The sequence below is a fragment of the Tachyglossus aculeatus genome, chromosome X1, assembly GCF_015852505.1.
Source record: "Tachyglossus aculeatus isolate mTacAcu1 chromosome X1, mTacAcu1.pri, whole genome shotgun sequence".
Classification (NCBI taxonomy): Eukaryota; Metazoa; Chordata; class Mammalia; order Monotremata; family Tachyglossidae; genus Tachyglossus; species Tachyglossus aculeatus.
In genome coordinates, this window is record NC_052101.1 from 101,899,751 (window position 1) to 101,922,737 (window position 22,987).

The window sequence follows — 22,987 nt, forward strand, 5'->3', positions numbered from 1 at the left end:
TACAGGGTGATCAGGTTGTCCCACGGGGTCTCACAGTCTTAATCCCCATTTTACAGATGAGGTTACTGAGGCACAGAGAAATTAAGTGACTTGCCCAAAGTCACACAGCTGACAATTGGCGGAGCCGGGATTTGAACCTATGACCTCTGACTCCAAAGCCCGTGCTCTTTCTATTGAGCCATGCTGCTTCTCTACATCAGCACTCTTATTCACGTCTTAACTGTTTCTCCCTACTTTTGCTTTTGGATTTTACCTAATGGAGTGTTCATGACCTTCTGTTTGTTTGTCTTCCTCCATTAAATCGTTACCCCTCAGGACTTGTGGTTTTTCCTTTTGTGTTACTTCCCTCAGCACCGAGTCCTTTAGATAGACGGTACAATTCACTGTTGATGACGGTGGTGTAATTTCTGTTACCCTTAGCATGCTATTCAGAAGAAACAAAGATCTTTATTTGGGGCTCTCCAAGGTTTTACCAGCCCACGTTTGCTCTGGTGGATCATCTTTTTCATATTGGAACTAGTACACTTCATTTCATCCTTTTATCTTGACCATTAATTTGCTCCCTCTCTGAGGAGCTCTGGGGCTATGAGCCCATAACTCTTTATGATCCATAGCCCTTAGAAAAGAGGAATGTTAAGGTCCTGTAGGGTTTGCTGATAAAAATAAACGGCCCTGCCAGATGGTCCCGGGGTAGATTGGCTATTGCCATCCCCGTTGCAGTTTTTGGGGTCCTGGACTGTCACCCTCTACAAACCTCCCTGTAGGTCAAGGGAAGCCGCATCCCAGAAGCTCCATCCGACGACTCCTTCATGGAGCGGCGCGAGTCGGTCGGACGGTTCCCAGGGCGGCAGGGAGATAATTGTCTGAAGCAAGAATAGAAAGTAGAGTAGCACCTGAAGCCCGCAACAGGAAGCAAGGTTTAGGTCAGGACTCAGCGACTGAACAGGCTTAGAAACCTGCCTCCCTAACCTCATTTTCTGGGAAGCGTTTTTTTCTTCTCAGGCAGCAAAGAGACTACAAGGGGATAAGGGTGAACTTTAGAGCAATTGGGACAGTCCTTTCCTCATATTCTAGCAGGTGGCCGAATAAGATGTTGGGTTAATATCTCTTCTGGTCACAGTTGGAGCTCTTGGGGGGCAGCGTAGAAGGCAACCGTAACAAATTAAATGTGCAGATGTTGTTCCGGAGTGCCAATTGAGGGATGGGGAGAGAGTCAGTGATTTTTACTGAGCTCTAACTGTGTGCAGAGTATTGTACTAAGCACTAAAGAGAATACTTGTGGGTGAGGAAAGTCTTCCAACTCTGTTGACGTGTTAACTGAGTAAATACTGTTGATTGATACAATATAATAGAGTTGGTAGACATGATCCCTGTCCTCTAAGGAGTTCATAATCTAGTGGGGGAGACAGACATTCAAATAAATGACAGATAGGGGAAATGGCAGAATGTAAGGATAGGTACGTAAGTGTGGGGATAAGGTGGAAGGGGAGAAGACTTGGCATCATAATGATAAAACGTCCCCCTTCCATTTGGGTCGGAGGGAAGAAACAAGGAAAAAAGAATTGTGGTTGGGATCATCTTTCTCATAATTACATTTAGAAAGCCAAGATTTAATATGCTTTGAAAGTAAATGAAAATAGGTTAGCAAATCATTCTGGGTTGGGTAAACTAATCTTAAAAAAAACAGATCAAGAGCCTTTTTGTAGTCAAGCAGGTTATGAAGATTGAGTTGTATAATGGGGTCATCATTCCAGGCTGATAAATTGAGCCTTGCAGCACGTCAGTCTAATAGTGAAAGCCAGAGGGGTGGGAAGTGGGGCAAGTCTGCAAACATGAACATTTCACAAGGTTCTTCATAATGCATATATTTGTGTTGTCAATAGCTTATCGTACTATGAGAAATGAAGCTATGACGGTAATAAATTGCTGCAGGTAGGTATGACAGGAAAGTTCATGGGGGGAAAAAAGGCCTTTTGAAGTGGGAGCAATCTACAGGAATTAAAGTAGGTGATGAAAGAGGTGTGATGCCCCAGAAGCCAAGAGCAAATCGCAGGGCTAACATCTGGGGCTGACAGATTGATCTCTGTGATGACAGTGCTGTCACTGTACTGGCTTATTAGAGTGAGCTGTGCCTTGTGAAAGGTGATCCTTGCTTGCATTGCTGTTTGTGTAATTTCTGTCTTGTTACTAATCAGACCAGATCACCCAGTTCTCCATGTCTCCTGGAATGATGCTGTAGCATATTGTACCTGGGCAGGAAAACGCCTACCCACCGAAGCCGAATGGGAATACAGTTGCAGAGGAGGCCTTGAAAATAGGTATTTACAAAGCATGCTTGAAGAACACAATTCCATCTGCTGATGTGTGCGTTTCCTAGGCAGAATCTGAAAAGTTGTGTTTTTCCTCCTTTTCTGGTTTGATACCCTTATTAAGGGCAGACTGATGACTTTGGTAGTAACAATAATAATACTTACGATATTTGTTAGGAGAAGCATCAAGGCCTAGTGGAAAGATCGCAGGCCTGGGAGTCAGAAGATCCGAGTTCTAATCCTGGCTCCACCACTTGTCTGCTATGATACCTTGGGAAAGTCATTTAACTCCTCTGTGCTTCATTTCCCTCATTTGCAAAATGGGGATTCAGTACCTGTTCTTCCTACGTAAACTGGGAGCCCCATGTGGGACCTGATTATCTGATATGTAACTGAGCACTCAGTACCGTGCTTGGCACATAATAAGTGCTTAACAAATACCACAATTATTATTATTATTATTTTTATCATTATTATTATCCTCATCATCAGCGTGGCTCAGTGGAAAGAGCATGGGCTTTGGAGTCAGGGGTCATGGGTTTGAATCCCGACTCCGCCACATGTCTGCTGTGTGACGTTGGGCAAGTCACTTAACTTCTCGGAGCCTCAGTTACCTCATCTGTAAAATGGGGATGATGACTGTGAGCCCCACGCGGGACAACCTGATCACCTTGTATCCCCCCAGCACTTAGAACAGTGCTTTGCACATAGTAAGCACTTAACAAATGCCATTATTATTATTATTATTATACACTTACTATGAGCCAGGCTCTGTTCTAAGCTCTGGAGTAGATACAAGATAATCAGGTTAGACGCAGCCTGTGTCCCAGATGAGGCCCACAGCCTCAGTAGGAGGGAGAACAGGTATGGAATCTCCATTTTGCATTTGAAGAAACTGAGGCACAGAGAAGTTATGGGGCTTGCCCAAGGTCACACAGAAGGCAAGTGGCAGAGCAGGGATTAGAACCCAGGTCCTCTGACTCCCAGGATCGTGCTCTTTCCACTAGGCTACAGGGCTCTGCACACAGTAAGCGCTCAATAAATATGATTGAATGAATGAATGAATTCATTAAAATGCAGAGAAGCAGAATCCTCCGCCAACTCAATGCTTCTCTTTTGAAACTGTCAAATTTAATTTAGATGCATTGTAATGGCTAGTCGGTGCTTATTTTTCGATGTCTCTAGTTGCTAAACATCCATACTCTTTAGTGTTTTCTTTTTAGTGACCTTTTACAATGGATGTAAGTCTTTATTGGATGAAAATTGAGACATGGCACTGAAGCCTGGGTTGAAATTTCTAGTGGAGTTTTCTTAAAATAGTTAAGCCTTCATAAAGAAGAAACGCTCGATGATCATGCTACCATATAAGTACAAAATGTTGCCTTAATAGTTGTACTTCTGTAAGTACACTTTTAGACACATGATTTATTCTAGTACTGTGGAGAAATTGAGATTGTTGTGAGCCTGACATGAACTGGTTCTGCAGTTTTTTTTTTCCCTGATTAAAAGCGTTCCATTAAAAATAGCTCTCTGAACAGGGTAGCAATGTTCTTTCTTCCGATGCATTCCTTTTTATAACTCTGATCCAAAAGTCTGCACACGTTTGACAGGCCCTTGCTTGTGTCTCTCCTGACAGACTTTTCCCCTGGGGCAATAAGCTGCAGCCTAAAGGTCAACATTATGCCAACATTTGGCAAGGAGAGTTCCCTGCGAGCAACACTGGAGAAGATGGATACAAAGGAACTGCGCCTGTGAGTATGGTGACTGTAAATGGGACAGCAACAAAACAGCAAACAGAAACCTGTTAAGAACCGGGTAAAAACACTAGTGTCTGTGTCTCGTCTTCCCTGCATACGTTGCTGTAGCAAAAATACCAAGTATTTCAATGTTTAAAGCCAGAAATCTAGCACTGAGGAAGTCTCCTCAGAATCTGGCAAGTAATGTGATCCGTTGTCCAACAGGAACTTGGGGAGGTGGGACAGAGAACTGGCCTGTGTTTTTCAAGTTTTAATGCTGTAGTCTTTCTTGAGCCCTGAAGAATAAAAAAGGTCATAATTGGGGAAAGGGAAGGGCTAATGAAATCTGGAAATACATTCTTAAAATCCCACCCACCAACTTTAGTGGGTTTTTGAACGTCAGATGATATTAACGTAAACCACTTTTCAACATCCAAGTGCGTGGAAGTTTGCTTATTAATTAGGAGGTTTGACTTGTGAGAACAACCCAGTGAATATAGATGGGTTCTGAATTTTTGTGTTCTCAGTAATTTTATAATATGAAACTGCAAGGTTAAACTGGAGCTTCTGTAATCAGTCACTCATATGGCTAACCTTACTTCATCCTCCTGCCTTTCAATTGAGGCTTGATTGTTAAGAGCACATGTGGTGTACCTCAGCATCTCAAGGACTGATAGTTCATTCAAGAGAATATTAATGCAAGTTCATATTATGAAAAGAACAAAGAGCTCACTCAGTCTTTCCACAACATTAGGTGGGGGAATGAAGGTCTTGACTTTGATAAAGGATCTGGAAACAGGATGTGCTGCCAGCAAGCTTCTACCCTGGTGATAAGTCTAGTGTTACACGATCAAGTTCTGTTTTGTGATCATTTCAATTTATGGCTTAGGTTAATGTACTGTACCTCAAAGTGCAATTTTTGCTGTACAATCTGTCGGGCTCTTTTTGTTGGAATGGATTCCGCTGTGTAAAATACGGCATTGTGAAATCAGATACTCTGCTGGGTGACTTGATAAACTTCTTATAAAATGCCCAAGTGGCTCAAAAGCTGGAACTCACCTCTTTGTTAACCACATGCATATGCATAGTTCACCACAGGCCAGCTAGATGAGGATTAATAATCATCTGCTAAAACAGATTTTAAAGCCTTCCTTGGTGCTTTCTGGAGACAATTGGGATTATCGAAACTAGAGAGCATTTTGACAAGGTCTTTGCTTTTTGTAGGTTACTGCCTTTCCTCCGAATGGGTACGGTCTGTACAACATAGTGGGAAATGCCTGGGAATGGACTTCGGACTGGTGGACTGTTAATCATTCCACACATGAAAGCCAGGACCCTGTAAGTACTACATTTAGGGATATTGTCTAATCAAGTGCTTTTCTGCTCTTCACTCTCTACAGTCCTCTGGACTGTAAGCTCGCTGTGGGCAGGGAGTGTGTCTGGTCAAGCGCCTAGTGCAGTGCTCTGCACACGGTAAGTGCTCAATAAATATGATCGACTGACTACATGATGGGGACAGGGGGTAGAAATAAATAGGACTACCTGTTTCCTTAAGTACTCTTGACCGCATTCTGAGATGCCAAAGAAAGGACCTCTGTTAATTAATCCCTCCGTTTTCAGGCATGGTCCCTGATATTAACCTTCACAGGCCCAAATTGTAATATGTCCTGGATTATTGTGCACTCAGGTAGTGACCAGCAATGCATCCAAGGGATGACTAAGTCTCTAAATAGCAGGAAATCGTGGCAGACTAAATGAAAACTCTTGACAGTACATGGAGGATTTGTATCTGTTGGAAGTATATCACACAGTAATAGATTTTGCGTGTGTATATTTTTCATTTTGTGAACAGGTTGAAAAATGATAGTCTTAGGTTGAGAATCCTAGACCTTCAGGCAAGCTGGATTGAAATGGGAGTATTTATATTTATACAAACTTGACTAGCTAAAGGTGTGGTACATTTTTAACACAATGTCCCACTAGACTGTACAGCTCTATAGAGGCAGGGAACGTAGTCTGCTGAATTTGTTGTATTGTACTCTCCCATCCGCCTAGTACAGTGCTCTGCACATAGTAAGCGCTCAATAAATACCATTGATTGATCGACTGATAGTGCTGGTAAAGTGGAGTGGCTCTTTAAGTTTTCTCCAAGGCCAAGGAGCCACTGAAGCTATCTTGATCAAGACTGGGTGACTCTCCCAAGTGCTTAGTACAGTGCTTTGCACACAGTAAGTGTTCAATAAATACTATTGAATGAATACACCTTCGTACATTGAAAGCAGCACCTTCATGCTGCTTCCTTTGGTATTGATAATGATAATGATGGTATTTGTTAAGCGCTTACTTTGTGCCAAGCACCATTCTAAACGCTGGGGTAGATACAAGGTAATCAGGTTGTCCCACGCGGGGCTCACAGTCTTGATCTCCATTTTACAGATGAGGTAACTGAGGCAAAGAGAAGTAAAGTGGTATTAATAGTGATGGTACTTGTTAAGTGCTGACTATGTGCCAAGCACTGTTCTACGCACTGGATTGTATCATATACCAAGAAACAAGCACATGACTGCTTAGGAACAATCAGTGAAGCATTTAGCTTTGCTTCCTTGGTATTTCATCATTGGTATTTACTGAGCGCCTGCTGTGTGCATAGCACTGGACTAGTCATGGGAACATAAACTCGAAGTGGATGAAGAGGACTTGATCCCTTTCTACTTCAGCGCTTAGTATAATTCTTGGCACATAATAAGGCTGAACAAATCCTTTTTTTTTGTTTTTTAACAACAACGAAAAGATAGTTCTGCCTACTGACAGGTTGAGGGCTCACTGACTGTTCGATGTCAATTGTTTGCTCACAGATAAATGGCACCTGTGTGTTTGGAAGAAGATAAAAGGGAATGCAGGGCTTAGGGTTTGTGGCACATTGTAAATGTATATTTTTGTTCATCTGGTACTAGTTGAAGGTTTATTTGATTAGAGGCTTTGTATTTCAACTAAGGATGAGCTGATTTATGTCAAGCTTTCTCATGTTTGACATTTTCAAGTCCTTTTTTTTCTTTTAAGCCTATGGAGACTGGGCCAATAATAGTGACTGGTGTCTTAAAACGAAAATGCTGGGCTGATTTTTAAAACTGTCATATGAATACAAGCAGTGTCAGCCATGGTTGAACCAACAATCTCTCTAGCCCGGAACTGTGTGTCCAACTATGGCATCAAGTAAAACTCCTTATATTCCATCCTCATGGTTAGCATTGTATAGTCTACCCTTATTTACTTTCCCTTCTTTGTGAATTTATTGACTTCATACCTACTTAAATCCTTCTGTAGACTTCTAACTCTCTACTTTTCCTCTCTACATCCCCGAATTTCAGACCTTTTGCCAGTTTATCCTATTTATATTTGCTCTCTGAAATACATTCGTTCGGGAAGTTGTGAAGTAAAAAACAAATTTCATCTGCGTAGCACCCGTCGTGTGAAGACATATTTCCGTTTGTTCCTCTTGAACCTGTAATCTTCTAGGTTCAGTAGGTGTCCCCTTGTCTGGGAGTTGACCCTTCAGTTATCACCCCATCCCCCACCTACCATTCCTCTTGAAACTCCTTGAGCAAGTTGTCTACACCTGCTGCCTCCACTTCTTCTCCTCCAATTCTCTTCTCGACCCCCTCCAGTCTGGCTTCCGCCCCCTTCAATCCACAGAGCCTGCCCTCTAGGAAGTCACCTAGGTTCTCCTTCTTGGAAAAATCCAACGGCCTCTACTACATCCTAATCCTCCCTCACTGTTCAGCTGCTTTGGACACTGTCAACCACCCTCTTCTACTGAAGATGGTATCCAACCGTGGCTTCACTGATACTGTCTTCTCCTGGTTCTCCTATCTCTCTGGCCGTTCCTTCTCAGTTTCTTTCGTGGGCTCCTCCTCTGTCACCTCCCCCGTAGCTGTAATAAATTTGAGTATAATTTAAGCCACAATGAAAAGTTAAAATACAATCGGCTCCCTCCGCCCCAAGTCACTCTTCACCATCGACTCTTCTGCTCTGTTTGTCTTGCCCACCTTCATCCCCTTGCTTATGCTGTTCTTAGGGCTGAAACCTTTTCTCCATCCTCAAATCTGCCGGACCTCAACCTTCCCCTCCTTCAAATCCCTTCTGAAACCCCACTTCTCCCAGCAAGCCTTCCCCAGATCTTACAAACTCTTCAACTACTTCTGGCATTTGTGTATGTATTTATTTTTGCCCACCTTGAGTACCTGTGTGTATAGAAGCAGCGTGGCTCAGTGGAAAGAGCACAGGCTTTGGAGTCAGAGGTCAGGGGTTCAAATCCCAACTCTGCCAGGTGTCAGCTGTGTGACTTTGGGCAAGTCACTTAACTTCTCTGTGCTTCAGTTACCTCATCTGTAAAATGGGGGTGAAGATTGTGAGCCCTCCGTGGGACAACTTGATCACCTTGTAACCTCCTCAGTGCTTAGAACAGTGCTTTGCACATAGTAAGCACTTAATAAATGCAATTATTATTATTATTATATGTATAGTTGGCCAACCATGCAGTTTGATTTATTTGGATTCACTCCTTGTGAGTATTCTTATTTCCTGTCAACCGAAGTGTAGGTCTCTTGTGCATAAGGAATGTGTCTTTTGTTTCCCAAGTGCTTAATACAGTACATTTATTCAGAGAGCGCTCAATAAATACTAAGACTACAACTACTAATATAAACAGATTAAGCCTTTTTTGGAGGGGGCGGTCTTGGAGGACCTCACAACTCGATGCAGACAGCCCTTGTTTTCCCCACTCTGCAAGATAGTGGGATGGAGAGAAAGAAAATAGGTGGATTTGGGGGAGAGGGATTTTCCACTTCATGGACCTGCCCTGAAATCCTTCCAGTTTTATGGGGAGTGAATAGGAAGCTGGGACAGTTTTCTTTCCCAAAACAAGGAAAACTCGCCCCAAATCTTAGGATACAGATGGAGATATGACCAGGTTCTCCTTCACTGCATCTTTTTTGTTTTGTTTTTTAAGCACTTACTACGTGCTAGGCACTATACTAAGAGCTGGGGTAGATACAAACTGATCAAGTTGGACATAGTCCATGTCCCACATGGGGCTCACGGTCTTAATCCCCATTTTACAGATGAGGTAACTGAGGCACAGAGAAGTTAATTGACTTGTCCAAGGTCACACAGCAGACAAGTAGATGAGCCAGGATTAGAAGTTAGGTCTTTTTGACTCCCAAGCCTGTGCTCTATCCACTAGGCCATGCTGCTTCTCAGTGCAATAATTCAGAATGTGATGATTGTTATTTTTTTTTTTTGCTGTTAGTCCCGTACCACATGGTCCAACAAGCAAATTCATTTCCTCCTCACTTTTTTTGGTGATGCTTACCAGAGGAACCTGTAAATTTTGGCAACTCACAGTGCCATCATCTGAAAAATGAGATGAACAAGTTTCATACACAGTGATGTTCACCATGTGCTCCACAAAGCACTGGGTATTGTTCCCCCACATTTCAGATTTATAGGAAACTATTACCTGAAAAACAAAACAAAAAAAGTTAAACCAACAAAGCACTCAGATTTTCCTTGGAATTTCAAAGGAGGAAGTTGCATGCTTAATGGACCCAAGTCATTTTTTTTCAGAATGATTTACTGATCAAGACCTGAGATATTAAAAATATATAAATCGAATGAAAGATTGGCTGTAAACAAACTGTGTTTGTGTTTAAGAAATGTGAAGTGCTCACTTGTTCCGAATATTCTGGGCCTGATATTTAAAGGCTCTGTAAAGGTACATTAAGCAGATGTGGCTTCTACACAAGGGCCTCTCTTGAGAATTTTATATAACTTATTGGAATACGGCATGAGTCGATGCATTTGGTTAGGAAATTGGCTGTCAGTACCAACAAGGAAGTTTTATTTGGAACAACCGAGTATGGCTTTATGTTCCTTCTGCCCTCTTTTTTTTTCTGTTTGTCACTCTAATTATGTCATGAATGAAAGTTGTTTGGCCAAACGTACTTCCTCAACCAAGTCCAGTGGCAGCAAATTTCGGCAAAGAAGCTTTGTGGACAGCAGCACCCTTTTGTGGGCCTATTGGAATTATTTTTGTTTTGATGGGAACGGGAATTAAATTGGGCTCAAAAGCTGAATTACAAGTTATTTTCTAAGCAGTGTTGTTGATTAAAATCTTTTAACTAAGCTTAGCGGCATGCCTCGTGATCACTTTATCTTGAATAGAATTTGCAGATTAAACCAATATGATTACAATGGCAACCTTTCAAATGAGTCTTTCACTTCTTAAAATTGCTGTACCTCTTGTCCTGTGAAGCTTAACTGCCTGGAATTTGAGAACCCCGTCTTAAGGAGCAAGGGCTGACTCCATTCCCTCCCCGCCTCCCTATCTCTTCCCCTTTGGATCGGATAAGCTGATAGGCTGCATTTGGAAAAAAGAAAATACACACTGTTCTCTCTACAGCTCATGTCATGGATGTCAAGATAAAAGCCAATACTTATCTGGTTTGAGAAAAGTTCCAGCACCTGATGTAGTAGAGGAAGGTAGTGCCTGTGGTCTTAGTCAACAGTAAGTGTCTTTTGCCCCCTTCTTGCCAAACACGGGGATCTTTGGCAGGTGAGGAAGGGAAAGAAAAACATCTACTTGATTTTGGTGTGCAGTAAAGCACTGGGTAGCCTTCTTCAACAGCGAAGGAAAAGAAATGAGGTCTGCTGGAGGGACTCCCATGACGCCCTGGGTGGGGAGAGAAGCCGGCACTGACCTCAGTGGAGAAGGTCTGCCCCAACGGTCTCAATCGGCAGAGAGGTCGGAATTCGCGTGGCTCAGTGGAAAGAGCACGGGCTTTGGAGTCAGAGGTCATGGGTTCGAATCCCGGCTCCGCTACATGTCTTCTGTGTGACCTTGGGCAAGTCACTTAACTTCTCTGAGCTTCAGTTACCTCATCTGTAAAATGGGGATTAAGACTGTGAGCCCCACGTGGGACAACTTGATCACCTTGTATCCCCCCCAGCACTTAGAATAGTGCTTTGCACATAGTAAGTGCTTAACAAATGCCATTATTATTATTATTATTAATAATTCACTCAGTAACTCAGCCTGAGAGAGGGCTCATTCCATGGCCTGATCTGGTGGCAACCCACTTTAGGAGAACCAGGATTTGAGTGCCTACAGGGGACAGAGAAGTGACCTCCTTTCTTAAGGAACATCTTTAAATCTTCTTCTTGTAGAGCTAGAAGTCTTCAGCAAATCAGGACAAGAGACTTGGGAAATTTAGATTTTCCTTATGTTGGTTGCATCAGATATGTCCCATTTATCCAAAGTGTCTTTCTATGCAGTAGCCCTTCAATCTTTCTAACCACACTGGTAGAGTCGATAAAATTTCCCCCTCAGTAACATCATCTGCAAACAAGTATATCTCTCTCCCTCGCACAAACACACACTCTCTCTCTTTCTCTTTCTCCCTCTCTCCTCTTCCTCCTTCGCCCCTTGCACTTTGGCTATAAAGCGATAGCAGAATAGGAAACATTTTTCCGACAGTGCACGGTGTATGGACGAAATAGTTGTTCTTGTGTGTGGCATTGAATAAAGTCAGTACTACAAATATAGCTTGGCAGGGGGAGATGTTAATGGTATTCATTAGGTGTTTATTATGTGCCAGGCACTGTACTAGGTGCTGGGGTAGATACAAGGTAGGTAATCAAGTCGGACACAGTCCATGTCCCACATGGAGCTCAGAGTCTTAATCCCCATTTAACTGATGAGGTAACTGAGACACAGAGAAGTGAAGTGACTTGGCCAAGGTCACTTCAAGTGGCAAAGGTGGGATTAGACCAGGTCCTCTGACTCCTAGGTTTGGGCTCTTTCCACTAGGACGTACTGCTTGTTCTCCCTGCATTAGAGAACTTGGAGATGGGGGGGTGGACACACACACACACACACACACACACACACACACACACACACACACACACACACGCACACTCCCCCCCACCCCATTGTGCTAAATGGTCCTGTACTGGCCTAAAAGAAGGACTCTCTCTCCCTTAAGAGTTTAATTTGCGACCAGAGAGAGACTAGGCACAAGAGAGAATAAAACCTAATTAGTCTTCATTCATTAGTCTAAAGATAACAAGGCCTAAAAAAATGTTCCCCTTAGCAGTCTTCCTAAATCACCTCACCTTCTTAGTAGTCTTTCAGCTCTAAACCTCATTATATTTTTATTCCTTAAGGATACTGCTATACTCACTGAAAAATAGACTCTTGGAGTGTGGTAATTTTCTAATGCCTGACTTTCATTTAATGTACTTTAAATACATAGAAACGGTAATCTGTCTGCTTTGTATTCATAACTGAAATGTACAGTCTCATATAGAAAGCAAAAGTGAAACATCAATTGGAGGAAAGTTTTCAAATTTTGCAACAAGGACTATTTTGAGTTTAAATAGTGTGTTTTTCAGGGAACTCCATTCTCTCCACAAGACTAGATGGTCTGTAGGATGTGAACAGATTTATAAGCCCCCATTTTCTAAAATGTCACCATTCAGTGAGTTGCTCCCCAAAAAGGAAAGAGAACTTTTTAACTGCCCTGATTCACCATCCGTGATTGACAAACTTGCACAGAGGAAGAGAAGATTGCTGCACACCATCACTCCCTTGTTCTTTGGGTTACTAAATCTCACTTGAGCCCAAATGAAGAACTTTAGGAAGTATACAGCAGTGTAAGAAATGGTGCAAGGGATGAACCAAACAAAAATGGGGGATCAGGAAGCTTGCAGGGGAACAAATGGATTTTCACCTAAAAGCTTGGCTCCGAAGAGGCAGAAAACTTCCATTTCCCCAGACCAGAACTCCCTCCAACTCCCTGAAATCAATCAACCCAACGATCGATCAGTGGTATTTATTGAGTGCTTTCTCTGTGCGGAGCACTGTACTAAGTGCTTGGAAGAGTACAGTATAACAGAGTTGGTAGACACGTTTCCTGCCTATGCCAAGCTTGCAGTCTAGAGATCTGCCAGAGTACAGCTTTCCCCACTTCAAAGCCTTCTTCAAATCACGTGTCTTCCAGGAGGTTTTCCTCAGAGAAGTCACAGCACCCTAGTCACATCAGCCCCACCTTTAAAGGTTTTGTGTTTAATTAATTTCCTCAACATTTAAGTACATAAGTATATTGGTATATTCATTCAGCTATTTCATTCTGCAGTATTTGCACTATTCTCTGCTAAATCCTTGTTCTCCCTCCTGCTCCCACTATTAAAAATAATAATAATGATGATGATATTTAGTAAGCGTAAGAGAAGCAGTGTGGCTCAATGGAAAGAACACGGGCTTGGGAGTCGGGGGTCATGGGTTCAAATCCTGGCTCCACCAACTGTCAGCTGTGTGACTTTGGGCAAGTCTCTTAACTTCTCTGTGCCTCAGTTATCTCATCTGTAAAATGGGGATGAAGACTGTGAGCCCCACGTGGGACAATCTGATCACCTTGTATCCTTCGCAGCACTTAGAACAGTGCTTTGTACATAGTCTTTTAGACTGTGAGCCCACTGTTGGGTAGGGACTGTCTCTATATGTTGCCAATTTGTACTTCCCAAGCGCTTAGTACAGTGCTGTGCACACAGTAAGCGCTCAATAAATATGATTGATTGATTGATAGTAAGCGCTTAACAAATACCGTCATTATTGTTATTATTATGTCAAGCACTAGGGTAGATATAAAATAATCAGAATAGAAACAGAACTCGTTCCTCGTGCGGTTCACAGCCTAAAAGGGAGGGAGAGCAGGTAGCTTAGCCCCATTTTACAGATGAGGAAGCTGAGGCCTGGAGAATTGAGTGACTTGCCCAAGGTCACACAGCAGTTAAGTGGTGGAGCCAGGACTAGAACCTGGGTCTTCTGATTCCCAGGCCTGTGCCTTTCCACTGGGCCTTGCTGTTATTTATTTGTAAATGCTTTTTTCTGCTTGCTTCCCTCATTAAATCGGAAGCTCCTGGTGGGCAGAAAAATGTCTATTTTGCATTTGTTGGACCCTGCCAAGTAGTGTAGTACCTTGCCTCCAGGAGGTTCTCAGCCGATATCGAGTGATCTAAGTACGGCTGAACAGATCCATTGGTTTGAGGCGGGAGCAACCTGCTTTCAGTATGCTCAGAATAGTGTTCAATCAGTTTAGGTTCTTGGAGGGATGGAGAAGGGTGGAACTGAATGAAGGATTGTACTAATAATACTAATAATAATAGTTATTGTGGTACTTAAGTGCTTCCTATGATAACCTCCGTATCAAAAACTCCTCACTATTGGTTTCAAAGCTCTCTATTACCTTGCCCCTTCTTACCTCACCTCCCTTCTCTCCTCCTGCATCCCAGCCCACACACTGGTGCTAACCTTCTCACTGTGCCTCCATCTCACCTGGCCCATGTCCTTCCTCTGGCCTGGAACGCCTTCGCTCCTCAAATCCGCTAAACAATCACTCTTCCCCCCCTTCAGAGCTCTACTGAAGGCTCACCTCTTCCAAGAGGCCTTCCCAGACTAAGCCCCCCCTTTTCCTCAGCTCCCCCTCCATCCCGCGTCACCTCGACTCGCTCCCTTTTGCTCTTCCCCCCTGCTGCCCCACAGCACGTTTGTATATCATCATCATCAATCGTATTTATTGAGCGCTTACTGTGTGCAGAGCACTGTACTAAGCGCTTGGGAAGTACAAATTGGCAACATATAGAGACAGTCCCTACCCAACAGTATATGTGTATATATCTATAATTCTATTTATTTATATTGACGCTTGTTTTGCTTGTTTTGATGTCTGTCTTCCCCCATCTAGACCGTAAGCCCGGTGTGGGCAGGGATTGTCTCTATTGCTGAATTGTACTTTCCAAGCGCTTAGTACAGTGCTCGGCACACAGTGAGTGCTCAATGAATACGACTGAATGAAAATGAATATGTGCCAAGCATTGTACTAAGCGAGGTACGAGATCATCAGATCCCACATGGGGCTCACAGTCTAAGTAGGAGGGAGAGCAGGGATTGAATCCCCATTGTGCAGATGAGGGAACTGAGGCCCAGAAAATGAAGCGACTTGCCCCAGATCACGCAGCAGGTCCGTGGTGGAGCCAGGATTAGAACCCAGATCCTCTGACTCCCAGATTCGGGCTCTTTCCCTTAGGCCACGCTGCCTATACTGCTTGGAAAGCTTGAGTTGTAAGATGGATTCGACATCCAGCCCAGAGTCACACAGGTAGTGTGTTCCTATCTCTTGGTTGACACTGGTGACCCTTGCTTGCAGATTTGAGGAGAGACATTGAGAGAGACTGGTGGATCATTAGCTGGCCCTTCATCTGGGAATTTACCCTCTAGGACACATTTACCTAGCAAAATAATTCATCCAGTAGCATTGCCTAATCATGCAGTTATAAGTCAGCTTCTTTCCATGATCAAACTACTCGGTCCTCAGGAAAGGAAGTACTTAGAGCACCTAATCAAACACAAAATACACCGTGAATTAGTCTTAGCAATTATTTCCCTCTTGCATCCACTGAAGGCATAGCAATAGGACAAAAAAGCATTCAAGTCCTTTGTGGCTTTGGTGTTTTTTTAAAGAAGTAATGTTTAATTAACAATGTAGTTTGGTTCAGGCTAATTGCCTTACTGTCCTTAACTATTCAAGTATAGTTACTGTTGAGTGTAAAAATTGTGCAAATAAATCCCTAATAGATGAAAACTCTGATTTTTCCACTGCTGCCCAGCTTGAAACCATTTTGCAAGTCTGCAGGCAAGACTAACAGCTTTACTCCATTATTTTGTGAAGTGTAAATGATGGGTTTAGAAAGGGCCACTAAGCACAAACATGATCAATGAACTCTGACTCTTGGTGCGTTTGATCTTGGCAGATTTGTTTAGAATAATGCCGTATATAATGCACAACCCTGGGGTAGGCTGGAATTATTCTTCAATGTAGAGCTAATTTAACTCAGAATGGAGCCACCCTATTATTTTCCCCTTTGAGTCTGACTGTTTTAGAGTGCTGGGGGTTTTGTAGATTCAAGTGTTGTCTCATTTTCTGGACTAATAATAGAAATTCCATTTTAAAAAGGAACTACCCAGTGTGCTGGGCTTGTTGTGGACAGGGATTGTGTCTGTTTATTGTTGTGCTGTACTCTCCCAAGTGCAGTGCTGTACATACAGGAAATGCTCAATAACTAATTAATTTTGTTCAAGGATTCTAATGGGTGTCCTTAAATTGCACAGGGACTGGAGCAAAGTAGAACAGTTTTTCATTCCTAGGCATTAGACACAGACTTGTTCAATTACACAAATTTCTGCACAAATCATCTTTGTGCAGAAACGCTCTGGGCATGTTACTCCCCTCCTCAAAAATCTCCAGTGGGTACCAGTCAACCTACGCATCAAGCAAAAACTCCTCACTCTCGGCTTCAATGCTCTCCATCACCTCACCCCCTCCTACCTCACCTCCCTTCTCTCCTTCTACAGCCCAGCCCACACCCTTTGCTCTTCTGCCGCTAACCTCCTCACTGTACCTCGTTCTCGCCCGTCCCGCCGTCGACCCCCGGCCCACGTCCTCCCCCTGTTCTGACATGCCCTCCCTCTGCACATCCGCCAAGCTAGCCCTCTTCCTGCCTTCAAAGCCCCAGGAGGCCTTCCCAGACTGAGCCCCGTTTTTCCTCTCCTCCTCCCCATCCCCCCGCCCTACCTCCTTCCCCTCCCCACAGCTCCTGTATATATGTTTGTACAGATTTATTACTCTATTCATTTTACTTGTACATATTTACTATTCTATTTATTTTGTTAATGATGTGCATCTAGCTTTATTTCTATTTATTCTGACGACTTGACACCTGTCCACATGTTTTGTTTTGTTGTCTGTCTCCCCCTTCTAGACCGTGAGCCTGTTGTTGGGTAGGGACCATCTCTATATGTTGCCAACTTGTACTTCCCAAGTGCTTAGTACAGTGCTTTGCACACAGTAAACGCTCAATAAATACGATTGAATGAATGAATGAAAATGCCATTCCACTTGTGTTTGGTTGCCCTTCTAATATTAGGGGTGAAAGTGGCATAGCGATAAGGCGCTGATTGGTGTTTGCCTTATTCATCTTGGGCTGGCTTGGTTTGATGTGAAGCTGAGGGTGACTCTGGTGCTGCTTCCATTATAGAGATTAATGAGGTAACACGTTTTCCCTGCACACCTTGACAGGCTGTATCTCTAAGGCTTTGGAGAGGGAGCCAGTTGACTTGGGAAAGGGAGCAGAATGGAAAGCGGGGTAAGTAGAGGAAAGGAGCACTCAGATTTCATGCTTTGGTATGAGTTCCCAGGAGTGCCTTTATATAGCCTCCTCTTACCTGCTGTTATCCTAGAAAGCGATCAGTGAATACCATTGATTGATATACCAATTACCAATATACCAGTCAGATAATCATGGTTTCTGAGCGCTTACTGTGTGCAGAGCACTGTGCTGAGCACCTGGGAGAGTACATTATAACAATAAACAGACACAGTCCCTGCCCATTATGAGCCTATGGCCTAGAGGGGAAGACAGACATTAATATAAGTGAATGACAGATATGTGCATAAGTTCTGTGGGGCTGGGAGGGGGATGAATAAAGGGAGAAAGACAGGGTGATACATAAGGGTATTGAATACCCTTTTATTCTCCATCTACACCCACTCTCTTGGCAAACTCATTTGCTCCCTTGGCTTCAACTACCACTCCCTTGGAGAACTCACTGGCTCCCATAGCTTTAACTACCATCTCTACATGGATGATTCCCCAATCTACCTCTCCAGCCCTGACCTCTCTCCTCCTCTGCAGTCTCACATTTAATAGTGATGGTATTTGCTAAGCACTTACTATGTGCCAAGCACTGTTCTCCTGCCTTTGTGACATCTCTATCTGGATGTCGTACTGACACTTGGAAACTTAACGTGCCCAAAACAGAACTCCATATCTTCCCACCCAAGATAAGATTTCTGTCCTCCCCGTGTTTTCCCCATCACTGTAGACAATGCCACTATCCTCCCCATCTCCCAAGCCTCCTTAACCTTGGCAGTGTCCTCTACTCAGCTCTCATTCAACCCACATATTCAATCTGTCTCCAAACCCTGTTGCTTCTACCTTCAGAAATCGCTAAAATCCACGCTTTCCTCTCCAAACTGCTGCTGCGTTAATCCAAGCACTTATCCTATCCTGTCTTGCTGCTGCATCTTCCTCCTCGCTGACCTCTTTGCCTCCCGTCTCTCCCCATCCAGTCTATCCTTCAGTCTGCTGCATGGTTCATTTTTCTAAAGAAAAGTTAGTCCACGTCTCCCCACTCCTCAAGAACTTCCACTGGTTGCCCATCCACCTCCGCGTCAAACAGAAACTCCTTCCCATTGACTTTAAAGCACTCAATCAGCTCGTCCCCTCCTGCCTTATCTCACCAATCTCCTATTATAGCCCAGCCTGCACACTTTGCTCCACTAGCATCAGCGTGTTCACTTTGCCCTGTTCTCATCTATCTCGCCACCAACCCCTTTACCACATCCTCCCTCTGGCGTGGAACTTCCTCCCCGTCCATATCCGCCAGACCACCACTCTTCTCACCTTCATAGCATTGTTACTGTCACATCTCCTCCTAGAAGCCTCCTCCGACTAAGCCCTCTTTTGCCCCGGCTCCATCTCGCCTCTGCATCGTCTTTGCACTTGGATCTGTCACCTTCGGGCATTTGGTATTCTCCCTGCCCTCTGCCCCACATATCATATGTACAGATCTATAAAGAAGATATTATAAATTATTGATATTAATGTCTGTCTTCCCCGCTAATAATAATAATTACGGTATTCGGCTATGTTCCAGGCACTGTAGCAAGCGCTGGGGTAGATATGAGCAAATCGAGTTGGACAGTCTCTGCCTCACGTGGGGCTCACAGAGTAACACAGTAAGCACGCAAATACCCCTGTTGATGACTGAGCCTCTGAACATGCAGGGCCTGGGTTACTGCAGTGCTTGGCACACACTGCTTAAATACCACAATTGTTGTCATTCTTATAGTTACGATTATTATTAATTCCAGTTCTGGTGTCCCAGGCCATCTTCCTGTAGACCATAAGCTCCTTGTGGTCAGGAAATGTGTATCAGTCAATCAGTGGTATTTATTGACTGCTTATTATGTGCAGATCACTATACTGAGCGCTCAGCTACAAACTCTGTTGTGTTGTACTCTCCGTTCAGTAAGCGCTCTGTAAGTACCACCGATCACTCGGTTGACTCCCTTCCTCTCCTGTTCATTAGGCATGTTTTTGTTAGAAGCCAAACAAGTGTCTTTAGAGTAATGGAGAAACCGCCACCAAACCACACACGCTCTGGGAATTGGATATTCATTTCTTCTGAGGTGAAGTGAAAATGCAGGATGCCAAGAAAGTGCAAAACCCCTTTTCACCTCTCTGTTCACTTATAAGCGAAAAATACACCTATCAAGTAACAAGATCTTTGATTTGTCAAAAGTTGTTAATGAACGTGAAATACTTTAAAAAGAAACATTTTCTTTTTAGTTTCAACGATTTTCTGCTGTGTACTTGTGAAATACAGATAGATAATGTTGCAAGTTGCAGCTTAGCAAGGCTTATAAAAGGTTAGATGAACGGGTGAGAAGTTGGGTGGAGATTTAGTATCAAGAGAAGGAAATAACCCCCCAATCCCTCCAATAAGATGGCAACCTGGGACTTATTTCATGTATTAAAGAAAGCAAGTACCAAATGAGCCCCCAAAGCAAGATATTGCCCATCCGCCAAGCTAGCTCTCTTCCTCCCTTCAAGGCCCTGCTGAGAGCTCACCTCCTCCAGGAGGCCTTCCCAGACTGAGCCCCTTCCTTCCTCTCCCCCTCGTCCCCCTCTCCATCCACCCATCTTACCTCCTTCCCTTCCCCACAGCACCTGTATATATGTATATATGTTTGTACATATTTTTTACTCTATTTATTTATTTATTTTATTTGTACATATCTATTCTATTTATTTTATTTTGTTAGTATGTTTGGTTTTGTTCTCTGTCTCCCCCTTTTAGACTGTGAGCCCACTGTCGGGTAGGGACTGTCTCTATTTGTTGCCAATTTGTACTTCCCAAGTGCTTAGTACAGTGCTCTGCACATAGTAAGCGCTCAATAAATATGATTGATGATGATGATATAGAACAGCTGGTATTCAGAATTCATTTTGGGGTGCCCAAACACTGTGATGATCGTAATAATAGTGGTAGATTGTAAGCTTGTTGTGGGATAGGAACGTGTCTATCACCTTTGTTGTATCGGACTCTCCCAAGCGCTTAGTCCAGTGCTCTGCACACAGTAAATGCACAACAAACATGATTATTTAAGGGCTTAGTGTGTGCCAAGCACTGGTACTAAGCACTAGGGTAGATACGGGATAATCAGGTTAGCCACCGCCCCTGTCCCACATGGGGATCGCAGTTTAAGGGAGAGGTAGAGCAAGTATTTAATCCTCATTTTAAAGACAAAAGGAAGCTGAGGCACAGAAAAGCCACAAGACTTGCCCAAGATCACTCAGCAAACAAGTAGCAGTTGCGATGAGAACCCAGGGCCTCTGACTCCCAGTCTCGGGCTGTTTCCACTAAGCTACACAGCTTCTCTAATGACCAACCTTAAACATGTAGGTCAGACTTTCAGGCCACAATAGGTTGGTTGTCTGAAATGCATCCGATTTGATCCTGGAATGCCCTCCCTCTGCCCATCCGCTAAGCTAGCTCTCTTCCTCCCTTCAAGGCCCTGCTGAGAGCTCACCTCCTCCAGGAGGCCTTCCCAGACTGAGCCCCTTCCTTCCTCTCCCCCTCATCCCCCTCTCCATCCCCCCCATCTTACCTCCTTCCCTTCCCCACAGCACCTGTATATATGTATATGTGTTTGTACATATTTATTACTCTATTTATTTATTTATTTTGCTTGTACATATCTATTCTATTTATTTTATTTTGTTAGTATGTTTGGTTTTGTTCTCTGTCTCCCCCTTTTAGACTGTGAGCCCACTGTTGGGTAGGGACTGTCTCTATATGTTGCCAATTTGTACTTCCCAAGCGCTTAGTACAGGGCTCTGCACATAGTAAGCGCTCAATAAATACGATTGATGATGACGATTGATGATCAATCAGTGGTATTTGTTGAGCACTTGCTATGAGCAGAGCACTATACTAAGCGCTTGGGAGAATACAACACAGCACACTACAACACAGCATACAACTAGCACACTTCTCCCCTTCAAAGTCCTACTGAAAACTCACCTCCTCCATGACGCCTTCCCAGACTAAGCCCCCTTTTCCTCTGCTCCCCCTCCCCATTGCTCCCACTCGCTCCTTCTGCTCTACCTCCCCCGTCCCACAGCACTTGTGTGCATATATGTACGTATTTGCAATGCTATTTATTTTTATTAATGATGTGTATATCTCTATAATTCTATTTACTTATATTGATGCTCTTGATGCCTGATTACTTGTTTTGATGTCTCTCTCCCCCCTTCTAGACTGTAGGCCCATTGTGGGCAAGGATTGTCTCTGTTCCTGAATTGTACTTTCCAGGCATTTAGTACAGTGCTCTGCACCCAGTAAGAGCTCAGTAAATATGATTGAATAAATACAACAGAGTTGGTAGACACCCTTTTAGACTGTGAGCCCACTGTTGGGTAGGGACTGTCTCTATGTGTTGCCAATTTGTACTTCCCAAGCGCTTAGTACAGTGCTCTGCACATAGTAAGCGCTCAATAAATACGATTGATTGATTGATTGATAGACACGTTCCTTGCCCACGATAATAATAATTATGGTATTTGTTAAGCACTTACTATGTGCCAAGCACTGTTCTAAGTGCCGGAGTAGATACAAGGTAATCAGGCTCACAGTGTTAATCCCCATTTGACAGATGAGATAACTGAGGCACAGAGAAGTTAAGTGGCTTGCCTAAGGTCACACAGCAGACAAGTGGCGGAGATGGGATTAGAACCCATGTCCTCTGACTCCCAAGCCTGTGCTCTTTCCACTAAGCCACGCTGCTTCTCTAACCATGAGCTAACAATCAAGATGGGGAGGCAGATATAAATACTTCATAAAATATAATTTAAAGATACATAGTTAAGTTATGTGGGGTTGAGGGTGGGGCGAACATCAAACGCCCAGAGTTGGCAGATCCAAGTGCATAATGACACAGAAGGGAGAGGGAGCTGGGGGAAAAAAAGGCTTAATCGAAGAAGGCCTCTTGAAGGAGATGTGACCTTAATAAGGCTTTTCATTCATTCAGTCAAATTTATCGAGCGCTTACTGTGTGCTTTGAAAGTGGGGAAAGTGGCGGTCTGGCACGTATGGAGGAGGGGGGAGTTATACACGGGGACTGTATTTTGCAGAACTCCACGTTAAGGAAAACTCACTTTGTAGTACTCTGCCACCACCTGCTTGAGCACACAACTGTTTCTTTTGACGCTGCATCAAGCTCTAGCCATGGGTTTTTAAAGCTTAAAATAAAATGAACAACTCTTATTAAGCCGATTGGAGGACCATGTTTATAGATGGCTTACTAAACGGTTGAGGGAACAAACAACAGTGTTTGCTGCCGCGGCTCTTGACATTAGGAGTTAGACTGTGCCCATTCTCCCGACCAGCCATCTTGCAAATTTTTCCCTAGGCAAAGGGGGATCAGTGTGTGGATGACTCAGTGCCCTGCTGAGAGCTCACCTCCTCCAGGAGGCCTTCCCAGACTGAGCCCCTTCCTTCCTCTCCCCCTCGTCCCCCTCTCCATCCCCCCATCTTACCTCCTTCCCTTCCCCACAGCACCTGTATATATGTATATATGGTTGTACATATTTATTACTCTATTTATTTATTTATTTATTTATTTATTTATTTTACTTGTACATTTCTATCCTATTTATTTTATTTTGTTGGTATGTTTGGTTCTGTTCTCTGTC

General features: G+C 43.6%; 1 protein-coding gene across 1 annotated transcript in view; it reads left to right on the top strand.

Annotated features, from left to right (window-relative positions):
- The window catches only part of SUMF1 (sulfatase modifying factor 1), a 102,442-nt gene that overhangs the window by 48,477 nt on the left and 30,978 nt on the right, over positions 1-22,987 (top strand). The window contains exons 8-10 of the mRNA XM_038771739.1: positions 2,196-2,318; positions 3,946-4,060; positions 5,270-5,383. Of these exons, the coding sequence (XP_038627667.1) occupies positions 2,196-2,318; positions 3,946-4,060; positions 5,270-5,383 (352 nt within the window). The remainder of the gene's footprint in view (positions 1-2,195; positions 2,319-3,945; positions 4,061-5,269; positions 5,384-22,987) is intronic.